Raw genomic sequence first — 25,595 nt, 5'->3', positions numbered from 1 at the left:
GGCAGCAGAGGGCAGCACCGGCCCGCTCTCAAACCCGCTCCTTATGTTACAACAGTTTGGAGCATCAGGTTCCAGAAATCCCTCACAGCGGCTGCGCTGATCCGGCTGAGGCTCCTCCTGAGAAGAAAAGTCTCCCGACATCAGACTCTGATGATGCTGATGGAAGAAGAGGCTCGGTGCAACTGGAAAAAAAAAAAAAAAAAAAACACGACAAGACGATAAAACACAAAAAATATGCTGCCAAGCAACAAATTATAGACTGGAAACACACAACACCAGCTGGCTGCTTTGCTTTTTTCAGATGTTTGAACCACCTTAAATCAAGTTAAGATGGCCATGTTGTTATATAGCAACCTTGTGAAAGTTACCCACTTTATTATTCCTTTGCAATAAAGTAATAGACTAAATCTTCATTTAGTCTGTCACAATAATACATCGGACGATGAATTGTCTCAGAAGTTATTGTGATAAATGATAATATTGCTGTTTTAAGACCATTTTCAAGTCATATTATTGCAAGAACACATTCTCAAAGATCAATCAACTTTAAATTCTAACAAACACTTAACACTGGAACTGGAGGAGATTTTAAATATCCAAAAATAAATAAACAAAAACCAAATAAAATGAATGATGAAGTCTCTAAGCATAGCTGCCCTAGATGAGACCAAAGCACCAAACTGAAAACTTTGGTTATTAAAGTTTAGGAAGAAAGAAAGACACATGAAAAAAAAAATCATGCAAATGGAAATGATCAAGCTTGTTTTAACTTATGATGTATTGCGACAGGCTTCAAATGCTTAAAATACATCTAATGAGTGAGCAGGTTTTAGCAGATAGTTTCAAATGCATAAAAGTTCAAACTGGCCTTTTTTCATTAACTCTGCTGTTTTTAGATGGGTGTGACATGTCCAGCAGGGGGAGCTGCACTTTAAATAAGAGTTAAGATGTAGAACCCAAGTTTACTCTGGGATCTCTGCTGTAAAAAATAAAACCCAGAAGAAGAGTGAGTGCATAGCGCCTCACCCTGCTGCTGCGGACGGCTCCGTTGTGGTAGATGGGCGAACTTCCCGCCGAGGCGTTGTAGTAGGAGGAGCTGGCCTGCACCAGCGGCCTCTTGGCCTTCTCCTTGGTGCCGTTGGAGTCATTGTCCTTGATGATGTCGTACTGCCGGCAGAAGAGGGCGATGACGGCTGAAAGAGAGCGCAGGTTAAAGCAGGAGGAGGACACGCGCTCACCTGAAGGTCGAGAGAGATCACAGCAGACTCACCGGCCCACAGCAGCAGCACGGTGGTGATGATGAGCAGCTCTCCGGTCTGCAGGTGAGGGGTCATCCCCAGACCCTCCATGGCTGGTTCGTCTGTGGAGACGCGGAGTCACACTTTACACACTGGAGATGACTATCCCAACAGAACATCGTTCCTGACTGCCAGGTTTGTGGATGAGCCAAAACTCTCCAACTTTACAGAAGCAAAACTGAAGTTTTTATATTTGGACTCAAAGAGGAATGACCTACAGTCAGTTATTACAGCTGGGAACTGGAAATCAGGTCCAAAATCTGGATGTCGTTTTAGACCTGAACCTTCAGAGCCACATAGAGACAGCCACAAAATCAGCCTTCTATCACCTGACCAACATTTCCAGGATTAAACGACTAATGTCGAAGATCTACAGCAGGGCCATCAAACTCATTTTCATTTTGAGCCAAATCAAAAATCTGAACGTTCTTAAAGGACCAGTTTGTGCCACAGTGTATTAATAAAACCTATTAAACTGTTAAAATATCAATAAATAGCTGTTGGTTCCAGCGTTCAGTCAGTGTTTCTTAGAATTAAATAATATTTTATTCGAACATCTTTTCACAATGATCAATCCATTCAGAATTTTGTGATTGTTTTTGGGTTTTTTTGGGTTTTTTTGCAATCAAATTCACACTTTTTGTGGTGCTACTTTAGAAATATTTGTATTAATCGCTGTATTGGTCGCAGACTACAACTTGACATCAAGTGAGGCGAAGGCAGCAGTCACTTAGACCCAATGTTTTTGGCCAGTTTTGAGAAAAATTTGCAGTAAAATTTTGTGTGAATTTTGCAGATTCATTGAAAAACCAGACAGACTTACTGATGTAATTTGGAGTCTAGAGGGCCACAAAAAGAGCTACAGCGGGCCAGATTTGGCCCCTGGGCCTCGAGTTTGACACATCATCCAGAGAATCTCATCCATGTGTTTATCTTTAGTAGCATTGATCGAAAAGTCTTTGATTAGTAGTAGCTAAAACATTGATCAGCATGTTTGATTGATTTGTTGATGGCAGCATGCGACAAAATGTAATGTTTACTGTTTGTTGCATAACTGATCACTTAACTGCCCTGTTAATGAGATGTGCTAAACAAACGGGACTTACGGTGGTCCAGGACTCCGGCCGGATAGTGGTCGGTTCTCTCCAGGGTCCTGAAGTGGACGGGGCGGCTGGGTTGGCTGTCTCCGTGCAGGCCGACGGACTGCACCTAGGCGGGGTCGGAGAAGGGACAACCTTTCAGCAGACAGACAGCCAAACAGGACCAGAGGAGACCGTTATGTAAGAAGCTGGCTCAGGAGGGGCTTTGGCTGTGATCCAGGACCTCCAACTGCTGGAGGACGTAGACATGAAGTCAGAGGAAGAGGGAGAGTGCATTGTTGGAGCTATGCTTTACTTTGGGCCAAATATTCCATTAAAGGGGCAGTATAATGTTTCCAGCTGCACAGTGCCAATTTGTAGCACAATCTTTTTACCTTCAGTTGTTAGAAAAATGCTGTATATGTCAAATATTATTGTAAAGAAATTTGACTTTGTAATTTTACGTCTTGAATTTATTCATTTTCTAAGTCATGACTCCTTTTGAAACTCAGGATGTCATCACAACATGAAACCAACGTTTCGCTGGGAAGTAGCTTGTATAATGAGCACAGTTCTACCAGGCATTTGCTAATTACCGCTGGCTAGTCTGAAGGAGCAGAGAGGGAAGAGGTGCACTATGAGGTGGAGCCTTAGAAACTGCATCTCTGAGGGAGGAGCTTCGTCAGAGGAAGGAGCTTCGTCCGAGGGAGGCGGAGCTAAGTCCACCCAGATGTTTTGAACAGCTGAATGGTTGCCATGGAAGATTCAAGGATTTCTCAAACATGCATAAAAGAATCAAGGCATCTGACATACCTGCTGCAGGTATGTACCATATTTTCCACACTATAAGGTGCACCTTCAATGAATGGCCTATTTTAAAACTTTTTTCATATATAAGGCGCACTGCATTATAAGCGCAAAGAATAGACGCTTCAGTTTGAGTGGCCGATTTGTTCCGTACTCTATTATTACACATCCACATTTGTAAAGAAGTGTTCCCCGAGTATTTCATATAGTAATCTGCCCCAGTCATTGTTTCACTCACGGTGTTGGTGTTGCGATATTGTGCCCAACTGCTTTCTGGGTAACACAGACCAACCGACACGCTGCCACCACAGTCTCCGTCTCTCTTCCCCTACGCCCCCTGGCTTTTGTGGAGAACATGGTGCTAAATGACCTGCAGACGACCTGATTATCAGGTCGGTATGTAGATAGGTCAGTCAAACTTTATTAACAAACCAGCATTCTGGCAACTATCCCAGCATGCACCGCACACTTCTTCTTCTACAGGGGAAAATGAAGTTGGCGGCTGCTTATCGTAGTTGTTAGACCTGTTGTGGCTCAGTACTGGTCCATATATAAGGCGCACCAAGTTCTAAGGCGCACTGTCGACTTTTGAGGAAATTGAAGGTTTTTAGGTGCGCCTTATAGTGCAGAAAATACGGTAATTGATTAGATAAAAATGGATTGTACATAATACTGCCAAAAGACGTTTGGGGGTGCTTTTGTCATTTTCCAAAACCTTCAGAGGAGTTTTATGGCAGAAATGTTGTTTTATTTTTATTTATGAGCCAGAAATATTCAGGCTCAGAACTTCACACTTAAGAGTCCTCCTACATGCTTCAACGGAGTCATTTTAGGAACAATGCTCATTGGACTGAACCCAAACCTTCCTGCTCCCTCATCCGACTCCCTTAGGAATTTCACCTTTCTTAACCCTCCAGACGTGTCGAGGTGTCCGCTCTTTGACCCCCTGCAGCACATCTACCTGTTGACAGCATTCAACCTCCTGCTGAAGGTCAGCCCGAGTCACTGCACCGATCTGCTAAAAACCAGCAACAACGGAGCCGTGATGGAAACGCTCCGAGCTCGAGTTAAACTTTCAGCTCTAAAAACTAATGAAGGGGGTGTGCTGTGGTGGCGCAGGGGCTAAGCACAACCCACATATGGAGGCCCTAGTCCTCGATGCAGCTGTCGCAGGCTTGATTCCCAGCCTTGGCAACCTTTGCTGCATGTCTTCCCCCTTCTCTCATTACCCACCCTCCTGTCAATTAACTATCAAATAAAGGCACTAGAGCCAAAAAAATCTTTAATTAAATAAAAAAAACCAATGAAGAGTTGCTACAGACAGTTAATTCAACAATCCCTGTTAATTAGAGTCAGTTAGGAAAATGAAAAGCACTTAATCGGCTAATAAATTCATGGTTTTTAAAGCGTGCTCTTATTAAGATGTGCTGCAGTGAAAACTCCTCAGAGATAATCTGATCAGGAGCATTTAGCATAAAAACGCTTGAAACGAACATCTGTTTCCCATCATCATTTAAACGATGGAATGGAGTGACTGTAATAAAAAGTATTAAAAGTTGATGGAATACTGAAGAACCTATCACAGCACATAAATCTTGTTTTGGAGGTTGATGGACATTTTTCATATTTGTAATTTAGTTTAATCTCCTCTTATCAGATAAAATTGTGCTTTAAAAAAACACATTGTTAGCCTTGAAAGAAGTAATTGTTTTGCAAATCACAATTAATTTAAAATCTTCCAGTTGAATCCAAACAAGGTAGAGGCATGCAAAACTCAAGTCAAAGAGTTTTAAGCAAGTCATTTGACTGCAACATGTAATTTTATATCAGTAGTAAAAATATTTGTTTTCTGGAATTTATGAAATCTTTTTTTTTAAGCTGTTACAGTTTTACAGAACAACATGAAGAAGAAGTAAATGTCAGAAAATCAGTTCTGAAGTTACAAAAACCAAAAGACCCTTAATTTAAGATAAACGAAATGTGATTTATTTCAATATAAAAAAATATCTCCATGGTAACCAGCTGCAATTTATACAACTGTATTGAAATGTACCATCTGAGCCAATGATTTGGTGCTTGGATACACTGAGGTTATAAGAGGATATTGTTCAGTTTGAATAAAAGGGAATGCTGTGACTCACTATTAAGTGACCTGTGGACCTCCATGACTGAATTTCAAAAAATGAATGGTTGCCATGGGAGATTAAATGATTTGTCAAACATCCATGAAAGAATCAAAGCAACACTCCAGGTTTGTTTTTGATATGGGAATAACAAAACATGATGTAAAGCTCAAAAAGTATATTTTACATAATTCTCCCCTTTAAATTGGAAATATACCTGCATGGATTTGAAATAAAAGCCATGGCAACATATTTAGCTTTGAAAATGGAAGCCTTGTGAAGGCTTATATTCAAAGTATTCGCTCACTGCTTTCAGCGCACAGTCCACAATTTCTAAAAAATATCATGCTGCAACCAGGCCGACATTTCCCAGCAGAAGAGAAGGACAAACCACTCCAAATTGCACATCCTATTGAGGCTGTGATGGTTGCTGAGACTGAAAGTAGCTCTGACTCCTTCAGCTTTACTCAGGCTGAAAACGACGCAGTGTTTGAGAGAGCAACACGGATTCAACCCTGACAGTGGATTTCAATTCAAACCGCTTTTCATTGCTCACATCAGAACACTTCTACTTCTTTAACCATATGAGTCGGGATACCTGGACGCTGTAGTGTGTGTCTTCGTCCAGGTCCCAGAGGACACACCAGCGGCTGGACGTGTTCACCTCTCGGATGGAGCGCTGCATCAGGCCATCCTGCCTCTGCAGAAAAAGAAACAACAACAAAAAGACACAACAAAAACTTACTTTATTGTTATTCCACCTCCTAACATGCTAACAGTCCTGTCGTTTATGATGCTCAGGGTCTCTAACGAGGCGCAGACACCTCTGCTAACTCTCAGGAAGACAATTTCCGTACTTTTTCTGGTCGATTGAAGCATGGCGTTGGCAGCGTTACTCTTTGCCAGTGGTTCAGATACAGTTCTGTTATGTATTGATACAAAATACAAAGTGTTTGGAGTCAAAAACTACGATTATAGTGAACAGATTACAAGAAAGTCTGGCTGCATATAAGGAAAAACTGAAGAAACGAGGCAAATGAAACCTACTTCCAGCTCACAAAGCGAGAAGCGGAAGTGTTTGCTCATCAGAGATTTAACCCGACTGCTAGGTAAGCACACCGCTGAACTTCATAAACTCCTTCCTCTCCTCTGGATTAAAGGTTTCTTAATATCAGGCCAGCAGAAAGTTCAGGCTCCCGTCTAATAAATGTGTCTGCAGAGAACTAAAAGCTGAGGGAAAGTCAATAAATAAAACGGCTGACGGCGAGCTCAGGGCTCTCCAGATGTCGTCCCCTGCTCCTCTGGCAGCGTTGCAGGCGACACATCAGCGAAGGAGGTTTTTATCATCTCCAAGATGAGACGCTTCGTGACGCATATCAGGACTTAAAAAGGTTCACTAATCAGCGATTCTCCAAGAGCGGCCGACTCTGGAGACGGACAAGAATGACTTTTGAAAAGAACTGCAGCAAATCTAATCCGCAAAGTGCAGAGAGCCCATAACAGGCTGGATTTCAGGAAGATACGGGAATATGGTAGAGCAGAATTCAGAGGTGAGTCTCCATAAATTGGGATTATAAACAAGTTCTGGAGTTTTCAGTCAGCTCACATAACAAAATCTTATAATTCAGCTTCTCAGACAGTAACTTCATGAGAGCAGATCACAACGGAGACTCCTGATTGACTCCAAAAGATCAGTACTGAAGAAGCTGTATTAATGGAAAGTTTAGTGGAAGGATGAACTAGTGAAATAATTCTAGAGTTTGGGGTGATTCACATTAAATACACTGTAGCTTGAGTTGGTTTATTCAAGCTGCCTAAGGTCCAGTGTGATGTTGTCATGGTCAATACAGCAATAGCGACTGAGTTATCCGCTCAAAATGACAGAAAATGAGATTGGGTTTTCAAACCACAGAACACAAACAGGACCGGCTTCTGTGCAAATATGACTGTGGCTTCATGGTCCATAAAATGTCATTCACATAAACCACTCTGATATATTTTGAGACTTGAGTTGGTTTAGTCCACTCTGGTCTAAAGACTAGCCGCTAAGCTAGCCACAGGGAAGCCCGAAGTAAGAGGTTGTCACTGGGCAGAGATGAATCCTAAGCTCTGCTGATCCTAACCAAAGCTTAGGGATAAACAATTTCAATGTCTTATTGTGTACTTCACAAAGTTTTTTTTGCATTGTTGATGCTTAAAACTGTCCCAAACGGAACAAGCCTTAGAGCATGCTGCAGCTGAAGCTAGCACTGATTCAGACTGTTCAAACTTCGTTCTAATGACTGGCTAAATCACTGACAGTCCAGTAACATGAGCTTGTCTGCCTTACGGGCTTTTTTGTTCCCTTTCTTGCCACTAGGCTATATAAAATAGTCCTAAAAATGGGCTAAAATGTCCCTTTTTGTGACAAAGCTAAACGTTAACTAAGTTAAAGCTTCAGCACAGGTTTCCCTTGCTTGTGCAGTCTACCATACTACCATACTGGACCTCTACCATACTGGACCTCTACCATACTGGACCTCTACCATACTGGACCTCTACCATACTGGACCTCTGGCGCTCAAATAATATTGTTATTAACAACGGGATACTTCAAAACAGCAAAACTAGCTCCTGAGTGTCCGTTTGAGCCGCAATCTTAGTTTTCAAAATTACTACGCTGCCCACCGCAGTGACGCGTTACACCAAGAATCAATCTGTCCAAAAAGTAAGAAAAAATAAGTAAAAATCACCATATTTTAGCTAAATAAAAAAAAAGCCTTAGGCCACTACTTTAGGAAGGATATATCAGTTTATGGGTTATTTAATAGCCAGATCATAACAGATATAATATTTTGTTATTATTTTCTAGGTGGTGGCCCGACTTTGTAACTTATCTAAATGATTAATTTAGGTAAAAACTGTCTTAAGAAATGAATTAGTTAATAATAGCTAAACCAGATCTATTATTGCACAACACTGGTCGCATCAGCAGAACTACAGGCAGCGATTTATTCAGAAAGGAGCCCACTCAAAACACTGAGCACTTATTTGTGAAAAATCTAGTCAATGATATTTGGATTAATCTGCACAAAAGCAAAATAAAAAATCTGAAATCTGATGTAATTTGTTTCAAAAAATATAGTCAAGAAAAATCCACATCAAACACTCGATGTCGCGACTAATGCTGTGTCCCCGAGGAGCTTTTAGCTTTTGAAGCTTTCAGGAAATGCTTTAACAAGACCTCCATCCTCTGAATACGGCAACCTCCCACCTGCGGCTGATAACTCATCTACCGGAGCCAAAGTGGTAAAAAATAAACCTAAAGCAGACTTATTTATAGTGCGACTGGTAGAGAAGAAGTTGGATGTTCAGTAAATCTGAAGTTTGGCTGAGTCTTTACAATCCTGCAGGCCCGGCTCGTTTGACGAGCGTCGGCCTTTTGACGGCTTGCCGGATGTCAAAACGAGATTCGCTGGTGAATCTTGGAAACGCAGTTATGAAACTGGGTTACTTCCTGTCGGAGCGCGGGGCTGTGTGAACCTCGGCAGCCGGGGCGCCGTGGGATTTCCAGCTGCTTCAGACGAGCGCAGCAGCAAGTGTTCATCAGAGATTGTTCCCTCGTCCCGCTTCTCCTTCACATGCAGTGGAGAGGGAAGTAATCTCATGAAGCAGCAGCTAATTAAACCGGGAAACAAACAGTTTTTAAAGGGACGGTTTGTTGTTGTTTTTTTCATTTTTTTTTACAGAATAAAGAGTGGTTGATGATTGACATTTTTATGTAACTGCAGCGTTGCTCCTTTGTAGAGCCCCCTCCTGATCCTGATGACTAATGGCAGAAGAAAAGAGCTGCTGCATCTACCTGCTCCCATCGCCCTCCTCCATTAATATTTGAGTAAGGCTTTTACATAACAGCCTTCTGAGGTTGTGGCAAGAGACGGTTTACATCCTCGTTTAGTGTTTTCTTCCAAACACCATCTGGAAGCTTAAAAACTGAAGAACAAGAAGAAGAAAAAAATAATCAACAAGAAGATCTGGCACTGCAGCCGCCGTAGATGCTCCTCCTGTAAGGACGAGTCAGAGCCAAAATCATTAGCGCTAATGGAGACGGCTCGAATTCAGAAGTCAGCTAATGTTCGATTCCCCGTTTGCCAAAAGACCGTAGGTGGTGGAAAGAAGAAGAAAAAAACGGACAAAAATGAGCCGAGCTGAGTTAGCGGGAGAGGCGAGACCATGAGAACGGGCTGATGTAGCAGAAGAATTGATCCGCAGAAAAACTGCACTGCAGCTCGATTCATTTAGACTAATTACAGCTCTGATTGACCGGAGAGCGCAGCAATATGAAACACACTGGGGGGTGAAACAGCCAACCTGCGTTAAAGCACAGCACAGGTCCCGTCATGATGCGGGCCTGCTTTGCTATCTCCAGTTTCCAGTGGAAAAAAATGTTTTAAAATGCAACAGCTAGGATTGTGTTTAATAACTCATCCAAAGTTATTAAAGTGGGATAAAGTTTACAAGTCTGCTTTAAAAAGGTTGTTTAAAGAGTATTAAAAGTTTAACATTTTCTCAGATTTTTTTGGTGGAAATAATTTTTTTTAACCCCTATCTACAATTACATTTAAGTTTTTCTCCATAACTGGATGCTTGTGCAGGTTTTAATCAAGACATTTGTTTTTTATTATTTCTTACAGTAAGCAGCGTGGCTCCACAGCCAGCGTTGACTTCAATAAACCTTCAGACTATTTAAATGTTTATGGGCGAAGCCCCTCAAAGTGTTTCTGGGCAGATTGCTGGTTGCCTGCAGGGCTAATAAAATGATGCAGCGTTTTAAAGGTCCTGCAGACAAAGTGGAGAATTATCCGCCCCTCGTGGGACAGAGGCGATCACAAAGAACTCTATAATTTATTTTTGGAGAGACTGCGTTATCCCCCCCCTCCCCTCACCTCTCTTCCACCCAGTGTGGCAGCGCTCCAGGTTTTCTCGTCATGCGAAGTGAACGGATGAGGAGACAGACGGCTGAACGTACCTGCTGAGAGATGGAGTAGCCGATGACCGTGTCACCCTGAGGGACGTTCCAGGTCACCATGGCTGAGTGCGCCCTCAGCTGGGTCACCGAGACATTCACAGGTGCCGCTGGCACAGCTGTGGACACACACACAGACACACACATGAGCTGTCAGGACGACCAGGAACAGGGACGCCGAGGCAACTTTTTATTGATGGGATTCATTGATGGAACACTCATGGTAAAAAGTCCTAAAGATGAAAGATGAGGCAAAAGATTGATTTTTAAAAGCAAGCAACAATAAAAAAAGCACTGAGAAAGACAAAAGCAAAAGTTAAAATGAATCAGTTATTATTTAAGCATAATTATTGATCTAGACTATTTTCAAACTGATGATATGTCTTACTTTATTTTCTAAGCAACAGTTACCCCTTAATTAAAGTGTACAGTTTGCATTAAAATGACTTCAAAAGTGTTGTGAAACACTAGTCTCATGTAACTAAAATAATTATGATAATTTAGTTTAACAAATTGAAGCCCCACTTGATTTTCAGGAATCATTAGCTAAACATTTAGTCTCTGTTAGCTACTCTTCTGAAAATGCAGTGATTTTCTCATGCTAGCTTATGAAGGAGTGAATTCAAGTCCTTCCACATATTCCACATATGTCTGAACACCAGGTATTTCATAAATACACCGGAATGAGCACTAATAATAAGTATGATAATTCATTAACACACAAGTTAAACCTTAAAAGGTCAAAATATTAAGCCAATAAACCCTGAAGCTAAACTAGCAAACATGTAACTAGCCAAAACGGGTAATGAATTTTTAGCAAAATACTCAAATCAACTAACAAAAGAAAGAGGAATAATGGGGAATAACTTGGATAAATAACAGTAAAACATTAGAAAATAATAATATGGCCATATCACAATTCAGCATTGATATGTACGCGATGTTAGCAAAGGTATCAAGGAATCAGCATTGCAAAATGGGAGGGGTGTATGCTAAGCTAAAGGCTAAGAGGATGGGGAAGTCAGAGACAGGTAAAAAAACAAAAAAACATTTATATAAAAGGACAAAAGACAACACAAAGATTGTTTTGTACTTCTGGAAAATCATCTGTCCAAAGACAGAAAAAGAATAAAAATAAAAGCAAATACAAAAAACGGTGGAGCTATGAGAGCGCTTCCTCCCCATGTTGCCTAAGAGCACAGCCATCAATAAAGAATGAAAACATGCACTCCAGCTGCAACCTTAACGCTGAAATATCTGCAAAGTAACGACACAAATCATGATCTCAGTTCCTATGGCTGATTCCATATTTTCTGAAAACCCTCAATTATTTGACGCACCAATCATTTTGTTACCAATTTCCAAACTCAGACCCGTCTTTGACCAATTTCTGCCAATTCAGTTTTTCTTAAGCGTTGTATTGTATGAAAACATTAAAACCATATCAAAAGAATATATATTATCTTTTATTAATTGTTTATATAAAGAGCAAAGGCAACATCACACCTGATGAAGGACATAAGTCGCTGTAAAACTGTTTTTGTAAAAAAAAAAAAAATTTCTACTTTAAAAGAAGGAAATGATAATGGAATTGACATCTTTGACTGTATTTAGGATCTTAACGTACAAATTAGCGCAGTTAGCACAGCAGCTGTAACATCACTTAGTTTTTATTACGGGTCAATAATTACTGAATTGACATCTTTGACTGTTTTTAGCTTATTCAGTTACAAATTAGCACAGTTAGCATATCTGTTATAACATCTCATCACAAGACCAGTATTTACTTATTGACATTAAGTATTGAATTTACATCTTTGACTATTTAGCATCCTAAATCACAAATTAGCACAGTTAGCATAGCAACTACAACATCTTATCACTTAGTTTTTACTATGGGTCAATAATTATTGAATTGACATTTGTATTTAGCTTCTTAAGTTACAAATTGACACAGTTAGCATAGCAACCAGTGATGACAGCAGTCTTATTCGTCTTCTTGAGAGAGGAGATCCTTAGTTTTACTTTCAGATTTCCAGATGTTGCCAATTCCTACCTAAGCACGCTCTTTAAACCCAGTTAAGCCTTACTGTTATCAGCCTGTGCTTTGTTCTTTTAGCACAATGGTGCAAAGAGAAATAAAATGGAAAAACAGAGCATTATAAATCATTCCGATGATTTCTCAACATCAGTGCATAAAACACAACATTTAAGACGAGATCCGTCCGACAGAAACACAAAACACAAAAATGAAAGCAAATACAAAAACAAAAGTAGACACAGGAGGAAAGCCTGCCGTTATGACAGGAAGGGCTGGCTCTTCTTCAGTGACCTTCTCACTGCTATAAAAACTCATCACAGCATCAATCACTCGGTTTTTACAGAGGGTCAATACGTATCGATTGGTCCAGTTTATCCACTTCAGTTTCTTTTTGAGAGAGCGACGGGAACAGAATTGCATATTTCTCATCGGCTCTTCCAGCTGCAGAAGGCAATTAGTGAGCGCCTGATAGAAGTGTGTGCCCCTGTAATGTTTGTGTGTGAAGCAGAAGAAAGAGGCAGTCAAAGGGTCTGTGCTGCAGCCAATTAGGGCATCAACAGCAAAAAAGCCCAATTAGAATCAGGAAATTTGCATTGAGGGTAATTAGTGGAGAATGCTGCTCTTGGATTTTCTTTCTATCCATTTACCTCAAAATTCATTCAACAATTCATCTGTTTATCCATTCATCACCTAGGGATCTATGAAACTCCATTTTATTTTAGTTTTTCCAAAATTCCAGTTTTCGTTTTTCTGAATTCCATTTTAACTATATTTATTAACCCAAAAGGGTAAGTAATTGTGGTGAATAAGAAAAAGAAAATCAATAGATAACTGGTCCACATTACCTGCTAACACAAATGAAACAGACTGCTGTGATTCAACAGAACATTGGTTTTACTAAAATGTTAGAAGAACATTTCTTTTTAAAATGCTTTAGAGTTAAACACCAAATGCTTATCACGTGAAAAACTAAAAATTTAATTCCACGATTCCGTTTTACACATTGTGACATTCATAAGACCCATTTCCTTCCTCAGTTCTTTTACATGACCATCCAATATGTCCAAATAGGATCATTACCGCTAAGTGCTTAAGGAAATGGAATGGTCGCCCCTTACTGCATCAGAATTATGTGGGTTTTTTTTGTTTTTTTTTGCTCCGGGAACAGATGAGTATGACTCATTTCCAGCCTGGCTAAGACACAAGTTCCACCACCCACACAAACTCACCAAATAGTCACACAGATCAGTTCAAGCTAATTCCAAAGCTCCAAAACCCAACATGTCAGGCTAAGAACTCTGCCATCCTCTGCTCTCTGCACAAACCAGCTCCAGACTCATTAAAATAAAAGGCATGAGGTTCTACAGAAGTAAGCCCTAACCTCCGGGGGCGTCTAGTTCCTTCAGATACTCCCAGAGCACCGGCTGGCGGCTGACAGGAAAGGATTACCAAGTACTCGCGACCCGGATGCGCAGGTCGACTGAACGAAAGCGGGCCAGGAAGGTGGTACAAGAAAGCGAGCGGCCATTTTGAGGCCAACGTTCTATTTTTCTGATACAGTGGAGGTAGAAATTGTGACATTTTCTCACTGTAAGACAATGCCTCTCTGGCTTATGATCTGGAGGATGAAACTTAACATCTTAGCAGCTTTCTTGTTGAGCCTATCTGTAAATGCTTTGGAGCTGGGAGTGATTACATAACGCATCGATGCAAAGACGTCAAATGGGAACAAGTGGTGATGCAAAAGGAGGCAAACGCACTTGCTGCGTCTACTGAAGTTTTTTTTTTTGATTGCACTCAAAAAATGAACGTTTGCTTAAATATTAATGGAGCGAACTTCAAAGCTGATTTATATTTACGACAAAAAGATGTGGCGAGCTGGAAACTTGTTCCTTCACAATCTTTTCTTCAAATTTCTCTGATCTTATATAAAAAAACAAACACTTTTTTTTCTTTTTTTTCAAGCTTCAGAGCATGTTGTAATCTTATCTCCTCATCACAAACACACCTGGAGTGTAGCTTTGATTCTTTCAGTCATGTTTGAGAAATCCTGTAGTCTCCTGTGGCAACCGTTAAAGTGTGTAAAAACGCCTTGGCTCCTTCAGACTAGCCGGAAGCAATTAGCAAACACCATTTGGAGCTGCACATCATAGGAGCTACTTCTCAGTGCAACATAAGAAGCCATGTTGTGATGACTTCCTGAAGGTGGCGTTTCAGGAAGAGGTGGAGTTTTTTAAAGAGACAGAGATCCAATTTTGAGGCGCTAAATTAGGAGTTATATTTGATATCTAGTCATATTTCTGTAGGAATCTGAACCAGAAGATATGATTTTGACCACAGAAAAACTCCCAAACTGTTCCAAGTTTTTGTGTGTTTCTCACTCTGCCTACCATCGACCCTAGCAGAGGTCTCCGTTGTCATGTTAGCATGATTTAGCGTGGCGCATGTAAAAGCAGCAGATGACTAAATGTGTCCTTTAAAAGAAAATTAAAAATGAATGGTTATAAATATGTAATTCAGACTAACAGAACAGAGGACACACAGGAACAGAGTGTGCTCTGACGGCCATCTGAGCTGCTAGAAATCATCCCTCACATTCCTCTCCCTTTTTTTCCCCCACAGAGGTCCATTTGTCTGTCATCGCACTCTGCTCATCAAAACCAAAAAAGATTGAAAATCACTACCTCTTGATATCTGCTGTGAATAATAGCTTTTCCCCCCCTTTTTTCTGCCCTTCATTTGTTTCCCTTCCCATCATCTTCCGTCCACTTCCCTTTGTTCTCCATCTGTTTTTTCCTCCGTCTTACTGACTCCGTCTCAGCCTCTTCTCTCCTCGTGTGTGTGTGTATGTGTGTAATGTAATTGCAGAAGCCGATTTGGCGCTGCCAGATGAAAGGCGGTGGGCTGCAGCAACCGTAGCATAGCGAGACTTCAGGGGGATCTCGTCTGTCGTTGGCAGGGAGCATGAAACGCGGCTCTGAGCGTGTAGGAGGAATGCCTTCTCGTCGCGCCTCTTTGCATTATGTGTACACATGTTTGTTTTTGTCAATCTCCGCATGTCCTCCATTTTCCTACAGAAATCTCCCCCTGGAAAATGTAAAAATGTTAATGACACAAAGCCACCGTCGAAAGGCAGAGGCAGTCCTCTTTTGACCCAGTCCTCATTTGTTTTCAGCTCGTACCAGTTTGGAGAAATTCCAGTGCATGATGAGTTCAGCTGAAAGTTGCTTGGAGCAGGAGGAATTCAAAACTCCATTAAATCAACTCTGCTGCTCTGCGAATGCTATGCTTGGAGGCTCTAATTGGAAGGTGTTGATGTGCAATTCACAGCATCTTTTCCTTAGGATCACAACACAGCAGTAATGGTGGGTAAACACCATGCTAATGCTAGCAGCCCATTCAGGATATCTGACTTGCCGACTATAAGAGGTTTTTTTACGTGACAAGTGCCGAGCTCTTGCTCTGCTCAGGATGGAAAAACGGGAATTTGAAAAATAAGACGACACACTCTCCTGTTGTCTTAGAGTCATCATCCATCCATTTATACATTTATGCATCTGTCGAAACTATTGATCCAGCTGCCTGTCTGAACTTTAATTAAAATTATTAATGAACTATAATAAATTCAGTTTTTAAAATGATCCGAAAGGGCAGAAAATATTGAGGGCCAAAATAGAAAGAATTAAGTGATTTATTAAACGAGTTTGTAGTATGTATTTTCCAGGCACATAATATAATTTTATAGCACAATCAAGTAATTGTTGCCTTATAAAAATGCTACATATATATCAAATATGACTTAAAAGATGTTTGACTTTGAAATTTAGTGCTTTAGAATTGGGCCAATATCTCTTTAAGAAGTTCCTGCTCTTTCTGAAACTGCCTAGAGGCAGTCATTTCAGTATGGCTCCTCTATTAACCCTTTAGCAACATTTTTGCCAGCATTGCACTGAGAAGTAGCTCCTATAATGAGCTCAGCAGATGCGCAGTACAATCAGGTGATTGCTAATTGCTGCTGGCTAGTCTGAAGGAGCTGGGTGGGGGAGTCACAGGGGAAGAGCTGATCTGTGAGGTGGAAGCTTGGAAACTGCAGCTCCGAGGAGGAGCTTCGACCTTGAAGGAGGAGCTAAGTCCAACCGGGCATTTTGCAAGCTGAATGGCTGCCATGGGAGATTAAAAGATTTTTCAGACATGCATGACAGAATCAAAGCAATACTGAGGGAATAACATTATAACATGATGTAAAGCTAAAAAAAAAGTCAATATTACATAATACTTCCCCTTTATATTTACCAAAGAAAGTTGTATTGAAATGCAAATCATTGAAATGTAAACTTATGCACATGATAATGTGTATTTTATTATGTTATGGTTTCTGTTCATTCCATTCCAGACAAATGGTTCAAGCTTGTGCTTACTGTATGTTTTTGTATAACACTGTTCCCTGTATGGTGCCACAAAAAAAACAAAACAAACAAACAAACAAACAAACAAACAAACAAACAAACAAACAAACATATATATATATATATATATATATATATATATATATATATATATATATATATATATATATATATATATATATATATATATATATATAATAAAACAAACAGGCATGGTTGTGTTCATAGAGACAAGTCCTTTTGCACTCTCAATATAAAGGACAACTAAAAACATTGCGTGTGTGTGTGCGCGCGTGTGTGTGCGTGCGTGTGTGTTTTTTTTAATAGTTGGATGGGCTTTAAATTATGTTTGTCAGATCTGGCAACCCTGCCAATTGGCGCCATGTTGTTTGTTACCTGCGAGAGCGAGGCGCATGCGGGATAGAGAGCGAGATACGGGAACATGAAACCAGCGTTCTGTAAAACTTCACACAGGTCAGCTGTACATCTTACCCACAAGCCCTACTGTTTAGCGTCTGTGTTTCCAAGCGAAACCCAGCTTGAGATTTTCTGCTGCCCTCAACAACACTAAAGTGATCAAAACCCCAAATAAGCCTGGTGACAGCGGATGTTTACCTCTCCTCCCAGTGTAGAGTAATCTGTGACGTACAAGTGGAGTCGGACGGTGGGCTGTAGATCAGGCTGATGTAACAGTTAGATAATAGACTTGGACAGCTTAATCTGGATAATGGCTTCCCACCACTTTCTAAAGATGGATGGATGTCTGCGCACGTGTTGGAGTCTGAGTGTCCATGCTGTACAACCTCCTGACAAACTATGAATACTGATTAAACACGCTGATCCTGAGTGGATTATGAAAACATTCCAGCTCTCACAAGACACAAACTCCGTCCAAGTGTCTGCCGTCTGTTGAGCCACAGTACTTTTTCGGTGACCGTCTGATGATCCCTTTTTTCTCTCAGTGTTGTTAATTTCTGTAAATTTGCATTTTATTAGTTTGTTTTAGCACATGTATTGTTTTTTTGCTACTTTATTTTTCAGTTTGTCTTTTTGTAGCAATTTGGTATCGTCTGATGGTAATTTTGCTTTAACATTTGGTTTTTCATTGTTCTGTTAGTTTTCACATTTGCCTCTTGCAATTGTTTTGCTTTCAAACCTCCCAATTGGGGGTCGTTTTCACATTTGCATGTGTTGGTCAATTGGCTTTCAAATGTGCCATTTGATGCCGATATATGCCTCTTAGTGTTCTTTGTTTACCTACAGTTGCTTTTTGTGTTTATCTTGTGGCTACAGTTGCCTGCTTCGAGTTACTGGTAGTCCTTTTTGGCGGTTTGTGCCTCTTTGTCTTTCATTTTAGTTGGGCCCAGTCAACGTGCGGCCAATGTGCCTCTGATACCACCTCCAGCTGCATTTCCATTACAAATGTACGCGAAACTTGGTTAAGAATTAAAATCACACGTGAATAAGTTCACATGAAAAGTCATTAAGAAAATATGCTGCACCATCATCCTCTGACTACTGTCAGTTGTCGTCTTCTTCGTGGTTCAACAACTTGCCAGTTGTTGTTGGGTTGTTAAAAAAAGGGTTTCCATTAAAACTTTGCAAAATAAACCAATTTTGATATGTCCCACAAAAAAAGCATCTCATTCCAGCACCAAAACATCAAAAAACGTTTTTTTTTGTTGTTGTTGTTTTTTTTTTTTTAAATTGCCATGTTTCCATTAAGCGTTATGTGATTTATGGAAATGCTTTGGTGCTTCTTGATTGCTTTTTTCATTAATATTTTTTGTGCTCAATCAATGGCACATTTTCTACTGGATCACTTTGTATTTTCTTCGTTATTTTGAAGCCTCCTTCCTCCCTCACATGCAGAACAAATTATTCACGTCAACTAAAATTTGCACTCATTTTATGCTTAATGGCCTTCTTCAGCACGTAACATTAACTCTGAAAATGCATTACTTTATGCATTACTTTAAACGGAAATGAGCTGCAAAATCAACTTGACCTTGCAGTCAGGTGCACGTCCTAGAAGAGGCGAAGCAGTGATGCTGGCACAATTAACAAAAACACACAGGAGGAAAGGAGGATGCTCGAGATTCTGGGTGTTACAGAGGAATAAAGATGGTGGCAGCAACAGTGTGCAGAAGAGATTCAGAGCTCCACAGTGAGACAGAGAAACAAAAACCCTCTTCACCCTGCTGCGCATCAATACAACCCTCCTGCTTCCACAGCCGGTGCACATTTGTGATGTCTTCCCTTCTCCTTCCTAATGACATCTGCACAACAGCTTTCTCCTCATTTTAAAGACTCTTGTGTGGCCTAGAAAACAGACTATCCAGATTTTTATAAATCCAGATATGTGTAATTGAACCACAACTATAAGGTAATACCCTGGAGTTTATTTAAATATTGGTGTTTTAGTTTACTGATAACAGTTTGCTGAGTTTTTAGAGCTCTGATTGTGACTTTTTTTCCCCTTTTCCCCCAGAAGGCCACAGCCTGCGGGGTCGCTCCAAGCCCTTCCATGGCTCTAAATACACGCTTTTCATATTTAAAAAAAAAACAAAAACTCAATTCATCTGTGTGCTGCTGCGTTCGAGCAGATGTTTGGGATTTATCAAACAGGGAAATAACAAGGGTGGAAGAACACTTTTTTTCTCTCTCTCTTTCCATTTGCACCAAAAGTGGCGGCGGGACGATAAGCCGCAGCGAGGTCGAGGCGTTTATGACGGTCCGCGTGTGGGGAAAATGAAAAGCACACTTTACTGCACGTGGAGTCTCATGAGCGTGATTGGCTTCATCTTGTTCTGCCAAGACGAAGAGTGCTGATTTGGCATCGTCGTCCTAAAGTCTGATTAACAATGACCAACAAGCAGAAAGCCGGCCGAGGGTGATTAAAGCACACTGCTGCTGCAGCTCATTAATCAGGGAAGAGGCCAGTCTGGACCACCTGATGGGTTGTTTGCTGTGGACTTCACACTTTTCCCCAGATCACTTTGTCTGGTTGAAATATAAGGTGCAAACAGAAACTCCACTTGCATTAAAGCTGCAGGATGTGGCTTTTATAAAGAAAAAGAAATGACATATTCATTCCATTTCATTCCTTTAGTGCAGTGGTTCCCAAACTTTTTCTCCTGGGCCCCCTCAGTGGTTTCCAAACATTTTCTGGGCCCCCCCTATGGATTACAAATAGCTGTCTAGCTGAACAACTTGTGCAAGCAGGGGTGGGTGGGGGTGGGGGTTGACATTTTTGGGGGGCAAAATGAATGTACGTAGCTGAACATAGACAACATCAGTAGTCTACAGGCTACTTGTTAAGCTGAAGGTGCTGTATCGATATTAGCTAGCTAGTCATCTTTTAGCTAACATTACCTGCATCCAACAGCTTTACTCAACAGTCTGATAGTTTGGGGGAAAAACTGTGAAAAGTTCTTTGCGTTTTGCTGGTTTGCTGCCATGATTCTAACACACCTGCGTATCTCCGCACAGCAGCAGGTCTCCTTCACGGTGCACAGGTGCAAAACCAGCGCAAGCGTCGTAGCGCTCATGTTGCGTTTAAAGGCAGGTCGGAAAAACAGGTTACCACATGTTAACAATGGATTAAACAGTTTTAACTGCTGATAAAAGTGACAGAGGACACAGATATGGGAAGTGCAGAAGCCCCTACTGTATCAAATTTACATAGGAATAACAGAGTTGGCCATTCTAAGATAAAAACCCAGCGCATGCAGCGTTCAGGTTTGGGTTTTTTTCACCTAGACGGCTTCCCGCGCCCCTTCTAGGGGGCGCACCCCGCAGTTTGGGAACCTCTGCTTTAGTGTGTGGACTTTGAAAAAAAAAAAAAAAAAAAACCTTCTGCTTGAAAAATGTGTTTGTTAAAGTCTAAGAATATCTATTAACATTGGCACTTTTATTAATCCACCGAGGTGTTTTGTAAAACGTGACATGTGACTCTAAAAAAGTAAAACCCTGGGTTTGGGTTAAGAAAAACAATATTTCGTACAGAAAACGAATAAAAACCCGGCCGACGGACTTGCTCGTCACAACCCAATAAATTCAGTCAAAGCAGAAGAGAGACTATTCATCCGTGTGGCTCCGTGGTTTGTGCTTTGTGTTGGCTGAGGGTGGGTTGCTGCAGTAGGGGAGAGATGGATGTTGCCATGTGGGGGTTGGACTGGTCGTTAAAAATCTGCATGTAGGTGGCAAGTGTCAGAATGAAATGGTTGCTAACGCCAGACGGATGTAGCTTCCCCCGGTGGAGTGTTAATAACTGTACCTGTAAGTGCTTCTGATTTCATTAGACACAAGGGTGTCTACTGTTTAAGACAAGTTAAAGTCTTATATTAGAGTTCGTTGCAGAACGTTGATGTTTGGAAAGACCTATGAGAGGAAGATTTAGCGAGGAGAGTAGACAAAAGTTTGCTTTTGTTCATTTTATGTCTTTAATACCAGTTTCTAACCCTTTGCCAAGTTTATGAACCGCCATTAAATGAACAATAGTTCTGTTCTGCAAAATTTTGATGCGGTCGTGACTAGCAGTTTCCGGACTTCTTCTGGTTTGTAATCTTTTTGATTTTAGAACAAATGTCTAGGAAATGTAAAGCTTAGTATTTCATGTAACTAAAAACAAAAAACAGTAAAGAGAAGTTTTCATTACACCCCAAGAATCAGAAGTGAAGGTGAGGAAACTTTGATACTTGGCATCAAGAGTCGACAAGTGTGTCTGGCTAATATCCAGAGGAAAAGGACAAGTCATCCAATACGGCACGGATCTGCTCTGATTGCTCCAATAGCGGTAAGGAGTCACTGAGTCAAAATAAATTATTTGAGCATGTATTGTTATCTTGCTTTAATGACATTCTTCTTGCATGTGATTCTGGTAACCATGTTGTTCTGATTTTACTTGACCTAACTGCGGCCTTTGATACAGTAGACCACGACATTTTAATATCGCGATTACAGCACATTGTAGGTATTGGTGGCACTGTTCTTAAATGGTTCCGGTCCTACCTGGAGGAGAGAACAATTTCAGTGAAAATTAGTGACTCTGAATCATCTGCTGCTCCAATGTCTTATGGTGTCCCGCAGGGCTCAATTCTGGGCCCACTGCTTTTCTCTCTTTATTTACTGCCTCTGGGTTCTACCCTCAGGAAACATGGGATTTAATTTCATTGTTATGCTGATGATTGTCAGATTTATTTGCCCATGAAGCAGAAGGACGTACATTCAATCACACATCTCCTGGCATGTCTAAGTGATATTAAAGCTTGGTTGGCCTTGAACTTTTTAAATTTTAATGAAAACAAAACAGAGGTGGTGGTGTTTGGACCCAGTGGCTCCTGTGAGTCCTCCTCTGTTGACCTGGGACCTTTGGAGGTATATTTTAAACCTGTTATTACAGATCTTGGTTTTAAGGTGGACAGTGATTTTAAATTGGACAGCCAAATCAGAGCCGTGGTTAAGTCCAGCTTTTATCATTTAAGGCGATTGGCGTCAGTGAAATCTTTTCTTTCCAGGCAGCATTTTGAAACAGTGATCCACGCTTTTATTTCAACTCGATTGGATTACTGTAACGCACTTTATCTGGGAGTCAGTCAGTCGCTGCTCTCACGTCTGCAGCTGGTTCAGAATGCTGCTGCACAACTTTTGACAGGAACTCGAAAGAGGGAGCATGTGACCCCTGTCCTGGCCTCACTTCACTGCCTGCCTGTATATTTTAGGATTCACTTTAAAATTCTTGTTTGTTTTTAAATCACTGCATAATCTTGCCCCGGCTTACCTCTCTGAGCTTCTTCATCCCTACATACCCTATCGGTCTTTCAGGTCAGCAGATCAGCTGAGCCCTGATCCCCCTGTCTCAGAGGGGACAGGGCTTTCTCTGTCATTTGCCCTAAGTTATGGAACGACTTGCCATTGCAGGTCAGAGAGGCCCCTTCACTGTCCACTTTTAAAGTTCGTCTTAAAACCCATCTATTTTACTTGGCTTTCAACACCAGCGGGATCTAGTTTTAAATTGTATGTTTTTGTTTTGAAACTAAGTTTTTATTTTTATTATGTATTGTTTTAATGTACAGCACTTTGTATCAGCTGTGGTTGTTTTAAAGTGCTTTATAAATAAAGTTGGTTTGGTCTGAAATATTCCTGCTTTCTCTGTTGATATTGCTGTGTTCTCTTCCTTTTTATTACAACGGCTATGCTAAAGGACCGTTCTCACAAAAAAGGACACAAACAACACTTCACAGCATCAGAACCTCCTGGTCCTGCTTATGAAGTCCGGTTTGTCACAGCATGTGCAGTCATGCCACATGAACAAGTGTCACACTCACTTACAAATATCAGTAGCGCCACGAACTTGAATTTAAAGCTGCACATAAAAGTGAACAGATAGAACATAAAAACATAAATATTGAATAGACGTTTCAATGGTTGTCTTTTGATACTTTGTGTGTTAAATTTTCATACATTTTCAGCCATAACACAAAATATGAAATATTGTGCATGCCAATTTGTGACCTTAACAGTCTATAACTATCTTTGAACATTTAATGTCGCTTGTCAAGATGTTTGGGGTAAGAAAATAAAAGCTTACATGTGTCAATTTCTGCTCTGTTAAACTGAATAATATTTTCAAAAACTACTAGAGCCTCAGCATTATTTTTTTAGCCATTTCAATCTTGTAGGACTGTGAAAGTGCTGAGTTCTGTTTTATTTAACATGCAAGATCGAGCTATGAGAATAACTTTATGTAGCTTAGTAAAAAACTTTTAAACGCGCTCAGTACAATTTGCCATTGCATGTAACGCTGTCAATGTCACACAAAGGAAATGTAGCATTTACATGTGCACAAAGTATGCACATCAAATGTAGATGTAGATGTGCAAATGTACATGTACGCATTTCTCCATATTAACAAAAAGAAGAAAAAAAACTGAATTATGTTAAAAACCACTTTTGTACTTCAGCACATGCAATTACTACCAATGTGACCATATTTACAATCACACAATGTCAATAAACAGAACTTGCTTCAATATGAAGTTGCAATTTAATTGGTATTATAATCATGTTTTACTTAGTCTTATTGAAATTTTCAGTATATATTTTAAAAAATATATATACATATCAAACTGAAATGATGTCAATATTATGTGTGCAACATCATTGGGTACCGTAGATCAAAGTTAAGCTTTTATGTGAACTATTTGGCCACTTGGATGGTCTGTTTGCTTTCATTTAATGTGGTTCTTTAGCAACCAAGATCAGACCAGCAGAGCAGAGCACCAGGTTCATTGTGATGATGGAAAAGAAAAACTACAGAGAGGACAATGTGGGTTAAGAATCACAGCCAAAAATCACATTATGTTTTCCTAATATTGTAAAACCCTACTGTGAGCTGAGAGGAAACTTTTTCTATCACGCTTTTCCCCCTTCCACTTAACTTTCCATTAATACTGTATATCTTGACTTGCATCATTTTGCTAAGATGATAGCTATAATCTGGTTTTAATCTATAAAATTATTGTATTTTTTTGTTTTAGTGATAATGGTATCAATGTAAACAAACACTTGAAACGTTCGATGTGTGTAGTATGAGATTAACATTTTGAATTAAATGAGTAAAAGAAATTAACTTTATGATATTCTGACTGAGCCTTTTTGTCGGTTAAAATAACAAATTCAACTGAATTAGGAATTAAAGCCAGCTGCTACAGCGCGAACTATATTTGGAACAATGCATTATTGACAATTTCACAAAGACGAACTGACTTACTTCCACCGACCATCGCCGGTGTTCGCCAGCAGGCCAGCAGCAGCAGCAGCAGCAGCAGCCCGGGGTCCAGGTGATGAGACGCAGCCATTCCTGCTGCCTCCGCTCCGCCGCCTCCCTTTTTGACTTCTGGCTCTGTTTCACTGGAGCTCTCCTCCCCGCGGGGTCACCGCTGTGTCCACAACACCTTTCATCTCTTTAAAAACGCAGCCGCCTCAACGCTTTCACTCCCAACTAACACAAAGTAGGTCAGTAGGTATGTAGCACCAGCAGCGCCGTTCAAGTGAATATCAGTCGGGGCGACACACGCTCGCGCAACCCCGGGGGAAGCAAACAGGTAGTCCCGCTCACCTCCGCCGCGGCTGTGTCCACCGGGGATGAAAATGCGCCTTTTCGCCGCTTCAGGTCAAGCTCACCGCTCGGGGAGCGAAGAAACGTCGGCTTTCGCTGGGAGAAATTACAGCAAATTGAGGCTGGGCTGTCTGTATCTACAGTGGGGATCCCTGAAGAGGAGAAAATGTCTGCAGGAGCTCTATTAACTCCTCCATTCAGCCTAAAAGAAAAAAAGAAGCACACAGCAGGTCTGCACTGAAATCCTGTCACCAAACACAGCATGGAGGATGAAGAGGATGAGGAGGAGCGAGAAAGAGGATGGACCAGTCGGTGTCACCTCGAGCCCCCCCTCCACCCCCCCAAACAGCCAACTGTTGATTATATAATCAGGTGAATATGAAGATGCCTTCAAACCTTTAGCAGGTCTGATGGCTTCTTCAATATTTCTCAGCATCGATGATTTATGATTCCATGGAACATGACATCGTTTAGAAGGTGGGATGTAGAAGACGCTTACATAATTCAGATCAAAAAGTAAAAAAAAAAAATTAAAAAACAAACTCATTTCACTATGCATTTATCCAGAGTGTTGTATTCAAGCAGTCCAACAGAAAGTTGAGTGGTAGGAAAACCTGGCAGAAGAGCAGACAGGCTTAACATGATGTAAACATACATAACACTGCCCATTTAATCTAATTTAATCTGAAGAAATTTATCAACAATCTTTGTTAT

At 40.7% G+C, this 25,595-nt stretch overlaps 1 protein-coding gene and 1 long non-coding RNA gene across 2 annotated transcripts; one reads left to right on the top strand and one right to left on the bottom strand.

The window, feature by feature from the left end:
- Positions 1 to 14: 14 nt before the first annotated feature.
- On the bottom strand, positions 15 to 25,192 carry LOC103473761 (fibronectin type III domain-containing protein 4-like). The gene is made up of 7 exons (XM_008424236.3): positions 24,534 to 25,192; positions 10,316 to 10,431; positions 5,906 to 6,007; positions 2,405 to 2,507; positions 1,271 to 1,360; positions 1,027 to 1,193; positions 15 to 182 (listed from the first exon to the last, which is right to left on the bottom strand). The coding sequence occupies exons 1-7, from the start codon at positions 24,619 to 24,621 to the stop codon at positions 141 to 143; spliced, it is 708 nt and encodes a 235-aa protein (XP_008422458.2). The 5' UTR covers positions 24,622 to 25,192; the 3' UTR covers positions 15 to 140.
- LOC103473758 (uncharacterized) lies at positions 6,014 to 7,134 on the top strand. The gene is made up of 2 exons (XR_535061.2): positions 6,014 to 6,857; positions 6,936 to 7,134. It is a non-coding gene; the product is annotated as an uncharacterized LOC103473758 (long non-coding RNA).
- Positions 25,193 to 25,595: the final 403 nt, after the last annotated feature.

This window comes from Poecilia reticulata, chromosome 2 (assembly GCF_904066995.2).
Source record: "Poecilia reticulata chromosome 2, P_reticulata-male-v2, whole genome shotgun sequence".
Lineage (NCBI taxonomy): Eukaryota > Metazoa > Chordata > Actinopteri > Cyprinodontiformes > Poeciliidae > Poecilia > Poecilia reticulata.
This window is presented reverse-complemented; position numbering and strand designations above follow the sequence as displayed.